Genomic DNA, 8,614 nt, shown 5'->3' with positions numbered 1-8,614 from the left:
AAGGGGTTACTTCTCCTGTGCCCTTTATCGGCAGGTGAGGGGTTAATGGCCGGGAGGGGGCGTGGTACACATCTCTTGTCCTGTGTCCAGGCCCTTCTATGTTTTTACAGCCCAACCTGCCGATTGGCTAGGATCCCGCAGTGTGTATAATTAGTTGCCTCCGACAGGTGGGAGGCATCGAGTGACCCTCAGGAATGAGTCCCCCCTGACAGGCCGGGCCCCTCCTCCCTTCACCTTATGTGACATGGCATTGCAGCAGGGAGCAGGTTGCTGCCCGAACACCCTTACTGGTGCCAGCTGTGCCCGCGCTTCCTGGCAACGCCGACGCCTTTAACCCTTCAGAGCCCTTCTGGCCGTACCAGTTCCTTTTTTAGCCACTTCCACAGCTACCTCATCTTTAACCCCTTCCTTCTCAGGACCGGCTTAACTCTAATTTCCCGGTTGGTCAGCGGCCAGACCCTTTACCTGTAACAAGTCCTGGCCTGCTGGGGCCAGATGTTCTCCTGAACCCCTCTGTGGTGCCTGTCCTTCCTGGTGTGATTCTTTTTCTTTCTGATGCCAACAGCCACAATTAACCCCTTCTTCCCACCATCCCTTTCCATTTCTGGTCCCCAGTAGATCTACCTGATTGATTAACCCTTCCCGTGCTGTTCACAGCCTTCCTTTCCACTGTCACCCGCTTTCTTTTAAACCTTCATGAACCAAAATCCTTTCTGGTGCCGGGTGCTTCCCTCCATGACACCCCCCACCTTCATTAACTTTCTTCCGCTAATGTTCTGGTTAACACTTTCCTCTCCGGTGCCTGCTGTGTGCACAAATGTTTCACGGGAAGACCAGCTGGGCAACTGTCGTAGCCCGGTGCTGTCAACGCAGCTCGTGTATCCCGGCACAGATGTCGTGGTGTATCGGTGGAGTAGAAAAAAACCCTCTTCGGAGGGGCAGTGCATGCATCCTATACGACGGAATGAGTTTGTGAAAGATGTACAGTTATCCTAATAAACTTCTTCAGTCACATTCAAATATCAGTGAGAACTTTGAGTTTGCGTTGGAGGCGGCATTGCCCGTCCCGGCGGAGTGGACTGCTCGTGATTTCCTACTCCATTTGTGTACAACACATGAAGTCCCAATGCCACCCATGTTATTCATCAAACAGCATGTGACCTGTGCCTTCATTGGACTATGTCTTATCCTGCACTTCAAATCATCTTTTTTTTTTTTTGCTTATACACTATATGGCCAAAAGTTTGAAGTCCCTTCACCATCACGCCCACACTACATGGCCAAGGGTAAGTGGACCCCCCTTCAAATGATAGAGTTCAGGTGTTTCCCGTGGCTGGTCCTGTTGATGCTACAGCATACAAAGACATTGTAGACAATTGTGCTCTTCCAACCTTGTGGTTTGGTGAAGACCCTTTTCTGTTCCTCCATGACTGTCCCCTTTATACAAAGCCAGCTCCATAAGGACATGGTGTGACCAGTTTGGTGAAGACCCTTTTCTGTTCCACCGTGACTGTCCCCTTGTACAAAGCCAGCTCCATAAAGACATGGGGTGACCAGTTTGGTGAAGACCCTTTTCTGTTCCACCATGACTGTCCCCTGTGTGCAAAGCCGGCTCCATGAAGACATGGTGTGACCAGTTTGGTGAAGACCCTTTTCTGTTCCACCATGACTGTCCCCTTGTACAAAGCCGGCTCCATGAAGACATGGTGTGACCAGTTTGGTGAAGGCCCTTTTCTGTCCCACCATGACTGTCCCCTGTGTACAAAGCCAGCTCCATAAAGACACGGTGTGACCAGTTTGGTGTGAAGGAACTCGAGTGTCCTGCACAGAGCCCTGACCTCAACACTCCTGCTGAACACCTTTGGGATGAATTGGAACACCGATTGTGAGCCAGGTCTTCTCATCCTACATCAGTACCTGACCTCACAAATGGGTCACATTCCCACAGACACCCTCCAAAATCTGGTGGAAAGCCTTCCCAGAGGAGTAGAGGATGGTATAGCCACAAAGGAGGCAACTTCATAATAATGTTCATGGTTATTGAATGGGATGTCCAACAAGCTTATATAAGTGTGAAGTGTGGAGTTTGTTACAGCCACCTAGGTGGTCAACTCCATATTATGGGCCATGGTTGTGAAATGGGATGTCATGCAACCTCATGTAGCTGTGAAGGTCAGAAGTCCACAAACTTTGGAAGTAGATTGTATATGGTGTACCGGTGGCACTTTTGCTTGCATGCTGGGACAAGATTATTTTAGCAGTGTGCCACCCTACGTGTGCTCTCCCCCCTTCCATGAACTATGAATAGAACAGCAAAGGTTTAATGTGCTGCCATTTTTTCTGCCTTCTGCTGAAGCAGCCAAGGCAGCCACCTCTCTACCTACCCCTTGGCCCTACCCTGCCTGACACCTAGCGGTTTTTGGTTTGCTGTTCTCAGTCTCCACTGATCCCAAGTTGCCTACCACTGTAATCGTGTATGGTTTCACTTGTATCTGTACACTGGAGGGGGACATGATTGGCCCATATGTGTAGCTCCTCCATGGTAGAGTTTGGAGGTTTCTGCCTGTCTGTTGAACACTAGTTCCTAGTCAGGTTTCATTTGCTTGCAGACCACAGGTAATGCCTACATGTGACCCTCCAAGAACTGAAAAGCAATGAATGAAAGGGGCGGAGCCAGGGACAGTCAGGCTGGGAAGTAAAGCACTAGATGATACTTTGAGTCCACCAGCCAGGAAATGAGGCTCTATCTGCTTTGCTGCAAATTCTAATGCACATTGATTTTACTGCACACTGGGAGCTTCTCACAGAGTAAGCAAGTTCAATCCAGGAGAGGAGCCGGCACAACTGTGCAAGACAGAGGTCAGATAGAAGACTGAAGGGAAGGATGGAGGTCAGATAGAAGACTGAAGAGAAGGACGGAGGTCAGATAGAAGACTGAAGGGAAGGACGTGGGTCAGATAGAAGACTGAAGGGAAGGACGGAGGTCAGATAGAAGACTGAAGGGAAGGCCGGAGGTCAGATAGAAGACTGAAGGGGAGGACGGAGGTCAGATAGAAGACTGAAGGGAAGGACGGAGATCAGATATAAGACTGAAGGGAAGGACAGATGTCAGATAGAAGACTGAAGGGAAGGACGGAAGTCAGATAGAAGATTGAAGGGAAGGACGGAGGTCAAATAGAAGATTGAAGGGGAGAACGGAGGTCAGATAGAAGACTGAAGGGAAGGACGGAGGTCAGATAGAAGACTGAAGGGAAGGACGGAGGTCAGATAGAAGACTGAAGGGAGGGACGGAGGTCAGATAGAAGATTGAAGGGAAGGACGGAAGTCAGATAGAAGACTGAAGGGAAGGACGGAAGTCAGATAGAAGACTGAAGGGAAGGACGGAGGCCAGAGAGAAGACTGAAGGGAAGGACGGAGGTCACATAGAAGACTGAAGGCAAGGACGGAGATCAGATTTAACAAACCAAAAGGGAGCAAAAAAGAGAATTTGATTGGTGGGGTTTACAGAGACTTTAATCCATGCCAGAAGTAGCCACACAGCTCCTCGGATTATGTCCAGCCTCCAGTGTCTCGCATTCTTTCTTTTTCTTTCTTTCTCATTCCTCCAAGTGGTGACCCCCTGGCTCCCTTCTCCTATAGTCAGGATGAACGAGCCTCTCCTGGTCCCTGTAGCCCTTGGCCAGTAGTGCACGTTCTGCTCTAGAAGAGCCATATTTTTATACATGAGAGTATTTGGCTGAGGCGTCGCTGTGCTATTAATGAAGACATCTGGCAGGAATCTCTTCTCGGCGTTTTGGCCGGAGCCTCCCCTGACTAAGCTGATAGATGTCTTACACTAATTAAATAATTAAAACGTAATCAATCACATTTGAAATGGTTTCAGCACTTGCTGAGCTTCTGGGGTAAGATTTATTTATTTTTGTTGTTTGTCCGCTCCTCCTCCACATGGCAAAGCCTAATATTACAGGGACGTGAGAAGTTTGGCGAATTCAGGTTATGAGTAACTAGTCCCGGGATCCTCTCTGGATCATTAACCCCATCATTGTGTCATAGACTCCAAGGACTCCACTACTGAGATCCCGGGTCTGTACACCTGCTGTGTCCATTATGAGGAGCTCCCCCCATCCCTGTGCTGAGTTCCTGGGTCTGTACACCTGCTGTGCCCATTATGAGGAGCTCCCCCCATCCCTGTGCTGAGTTCCTGGGTCTGTACACCTGCTGTGCCCATTATGAGGAGCTCCCCCCATCCCTGTGCTGAGTTCCTGGGTCTGTACACCTGCTGTGCCCATTATGAGGAGCTCCCCCCATCCCTGTGCTGAGTTCCTGGGTCTGTACACCTGCTGTGCCCATTATGAGGAGCTCCCCCCATCCCTGTGCTGAGTTCCTGGGTCTGTACACCTGCTGTGCCCATTATGAGGAGCTCCCCCCATCCCTGTGCTGAGTTCCTGGGTCTGTACACCTGCTGTGCCCATTATGAGGAGCTCCCCCCATCCCTGTGCTGAGTTCCTGGGTCTGTACACCTGCTGTGCCCATTATGAGGAGCTCCCCCCATCCCTGTGCTGAGTTCCTGGGTCTGTACACCTGCTGTGCCCATTATGAGGAGCTCCCCCCATCCCTGTGCTGAGTTCCTGGGTCTGTACACCTGCTGTGCCCATTATGAGGAGCTCCCCCCATCCCTGTGCTGAGTTCCTGGGTCTGTACACCTGCTGTGCCCATTATGAGGAGCTCCCCCCATCCCTGTGCTGAGTTCCTGGGTCTGTACACCTGCTGTGCCCATTATGAGGAGCTCCCCCCATCCCTGTGCTGAGTTCCTGGGTCTGTACACCTGCTGTGCCCATTATGAGGAGCTCCCCCCATCCCTGTGCTGAGTTCCTGGGTCTGTACACCTGCTGTGCCCATTATGAGGAGCTCCCCCCATCCCTGTGCTGAGTTCCCAGGTCTGTACACCTGTGTTCATTATGTGTTTGCAGTAATCACATCTGTGTCCCCACAGTGTAAGAAGAAGCACACGTTGCTGTGCCCGCACTACTCCCGGAGCGGCACCTGTCCGGATGGCACCAAGTGCAAATTGCAGCACCGCCAAAAGAAGAGGCGAACTGACATCCCAACGCCGGATCCTGAATTCCCGCCCCCAAGCTGCAAGCAGAAGAGGAAAGCAAAGGAGGATTCTGGGTAAGTAAAGAAAATCAGTGGACCTCACTTATCACATCAGATTCAAGCGTACATTAGGAAATGTAGGGTGACGAGGGTGAGACCATGCGGTGACCTTTCTGTTGGAAACCTCTGGTGTCAGCCATTCACGACCTTTCCTGTAAAGAAAAGAGAACATGACTGAGATCTGCACATAATATTGGGCCAGTAGAAGACCTAGACCTAGGTCCTAGCGGGTCTGCCATGTGTCAGGAGAAGCCATCTGTTGTCCTCGGGAAGTGGACAGTTCACTAGCCCCGACTTTCTCAATCTTTTTAACATGGAGGAACCCTTGAAATAACTTTCAGGTCTCAGGGAACCCGCTGCTAATCATTACTATATCAGCAGATTGCAGGACATTAGTATGAACATTGAGTTGATATCGAAGAAGAAATAATGCGGTATAATTGACTTATCTGACACCCAGCGCTTTTCTGTATGACAAAATTATCTTCAGTCATAGTAATGAAATTAATCAAATTTAATAATAATAAAAGACAAAGTAAAAAATGTAGTAATCCTCAATTTGGTGGTCAGTGGTGAAAGGCTCCCGTATGTATCGGTGGTCAGTTGAGAAGTGCCTCCTTTCATGGAAGGTCACTGAAGAAGTGTCCCATTACATTGGAGATCAGTAAACAAGTGACTTGTTACATTGGTGGTCAGTGAAGAAGTGCCCTTTCACTGGAGGTCACTGGAGACGTGTCCCCATACATTGGAGGTCAGTGGAGACATGCCCCCTTACATTGGAGGTCACTGGAGACGTGTCCCCATACATTGGAGGTCAGTGGAGACATGCACCCTTACATTGGAGGTCAGTGGAGACCTGCCCCCATACATTGGAGGTCAGTGGAGACATGCCCCCTTACATTGGAGGTCAGTGGAGACGTGCCCCCATACATTGGAGGTCAGTGGAGACATGCCCCCTTACATTGGAGGTCAGTGGAGATGTGCTCCCTTACATTGGAGGTCAGAGGAGACATGCCCCCATACATTGGAGGTCAGAGGAGACATGCCCCCATACAATGCAGGTCAGTGGAGATGTGCCCCCTTACATTGTAGGTCAGTGGACACGTGCTCCCTTACATTAGAGGTCAGTGGAGATGTGCCCCCTTACATTGGAGGTCAGTGGAGACGTGCCCCCATACATTGTAGGTCAGTGGACACGTGCTCCCTTACATTAGAGGTCAGTGGAGATGTGCCCCCTCACATTGTAGGCCAGTGGAGACGTGCCCTCTTACATTGGAGGTCAGTGGAGACGTGCTCCCTTACATTGGAGGTCAGTGGACACGTGCTCCCGTACATTAGAGGTCAGTGGAGACGTGCCCCCTTACACTGTAGGTCAGTGGACACGTGCTCCCTTACATTAGAGGTCAGTGGAGATGTGCCCCCTTACATTGGAGGTCAGTGGAGACATGCCCCCTTACATTGGAGGTCAGTGGAGACGTGCCCCCTTACATTGTAGGCCAGTGGAGACGTGCCCCCTTACATTGTAGGTAAGTGGACACGTGCTCCCTTACATTAGAGGTCAGTGGAGATGTGCCCCCTTACGTTAGAGGTCAGTAGAGATGTGCCCCCATACGTTAGAGGTCAGTGGAGACATTCCCCCTTACATTGGAGGTCAGTGCTGATGTGCTTCCATACATTGGAGGTCTCGACTTTCTCAATCTTTTTAACATGGAGGAACCCTTGAAATAACTTTCAGGTCTCAGGGAACCCGCTGCTAATCATTACTATATCAGCAGATTGCAGGCCATTAGTATGAACATTGAGTTGATATCGAAGAAGAAATAATGCGGTATAATTGACTTATCTGACACCCAGCGCTTTTCTGTATGACAAAATTATCTTCAGTCATAGTAATGAAATTAATCAAATTTAATAATAATAAAAGACAAAGTAAAAAATGTAGTAATCCTCAATTTGGTGGTCAGTGGTGAAAGGCTCCCGTATGTATCGGTGGTCAGTTGAGAAGTGCCTCCTTTCATGGAAGGTCACTGAAGAAGTGTCCCATTACATTGGAGATCAGTAAACAAGTGACTTGTTACATTGGTGGTCAGTGAAGAAGTGCCCTTTCACTGGAGGTCACTGGAGACGTGTCCCCATACATTGGAGGTCAGTGGAGACATGCCCCCTTACATTGGAGGTCACTGGAGACGTGTCCCCATACATTGGAGGTCAGTGGAGACATGCACCCTTACATTGGAGGTCAGTGGAGACGTGCCCCCATACATTGGAGGTCAGTGGAGACATGCCCCCTTACATTGGAGGTCAGTGGAGATGTGCTCCCTTACATTGGAGGTCAGAGGAGACATGCCCCCATACATTGGAGGTCAGAGGAGACATGCCCCCATACAATGCAGGTCAGTGGAGATGTGCCCCCTTACATTGTAGGTCAGTGGACACGTGCTCCCTTACATTAGAGGTCAGTGGAGATGTGCCCCCTCACATTGTAGGCCAGTGGAGACGTGCCCCCTTACATTGGAGGTCAGTGGAGACGTGCCCCCATACATTGTAGGTCAGTGGACACGTGCTCCCTTACATTAGAGGTCAGTGGAGATGTGCCCCCTCACATTGTAGGCCAGTGGAGACGTGCCCTCTTACATTGGAGGTCAGTGGAGACGTGCTCCCTTACATTGGAGGTCAGTGGACACGTGCTCCCGTACATTAGAGGTCAGTGGAGACGTGCCCCCTTACACTGTAGGTCAGTGGACACGTGCTCCCTTACATTAGAGGTCAGTGGAGATGTGCCCCCTTACATTGGAGGTCAGTGGAGACATGCCCCCTTACATTGGAGGTCAGTGGAGACGTGCCCCCTTACATTGTAGGCCAGTGGAGACGTGCCCCCTTACATTGTAGGTAAGTGGACACGTGCTCCCTTACATTAGAGGTCAGTGGAGATGTGCCCCCTTACATTGTAGGTCAGTGGAGACGTGCTCCCTTACGTTAGAGGTCAGTAGAGATGTGCCCCCATACGTTAGAGGTCAGTGGAGACATTCCCCCTTACATTGGAGGTCAGTGCTGATGTGCTTCCATACATTGGAGGTCAGTGGAGAAGTGCCTCTTACATTGGAGGTCAGTGGAGACGTTCCCCCTTACATTGGAGGTCAGTGGAAACGTGCCCCCTTACATTGGAGGTCAGTGGAGACGTGCCCCCTTACATTGGAGGTCAGTGGAGACGTGCCCCCTTACATTGGAGGTCAGTGGAGACGTGCCCCCTTACATTGGAGGTCAGTGGAGACGTGCCCCCTTACATTGGAGGTCAGTGGAGACGTGCCCCCTTACATTGGAGGTCAGTGGAGACGTGCCCCCTTACATTGGAGGTCAGTGGAGACGTGCCCCCTTACATTGGAGGTCAGTGGAGACGTGCCCCCTTACATTGGAGGTCAGTGGAGACGTGCCCCCTTACATTGGAGGTCAGTGGAGA

The 8,614-nt window shown here is 50.6% G+C and overlaps 1 protein-coding gene across 1 annotated transcript in view; it reads left to right on the top strand.

Annotated features, from left to right (window-relative positions):
* ZC3H3 (zinc finger CCCH-type containing 3) overlaps positions 1–5,176 on the top strand; it is a 132,221-nt gene extending 127,045 nt beyond the window's left edge. The window contains exon 11 of the mRNA XM_018558960.1: positions 4,994–5,176. Within this exon, the coding sequence (XP_018414462.1) occupies positions 4,994–5,176 (183 nt within the window). The remainder of the gene's footprint in view (positions 1–4,993) is intronic.
* Positions 5,177–8,614: the final 3,438 nt, after the last annotated feature.

Source organism: Nanorana parkeri, unplaced genomic scaffold, assembly GCF_000935625.1.
Source record: "Nanorana parkeri isolate BGI_ZX_2015 unplaced genomic scaffold, ASM93562v1 scaffold371, whole genome shotgun sequence".
NCBI classification, from domain to species: Eukaryota; Metazoa; Chordata; class Amphibia; order Anura; family Dicroglossidae; genus Nanorana; species Nanorana parkeri.
This window is presented reverse-complemented; position numbering and strand designations above follow the sequence as displayed.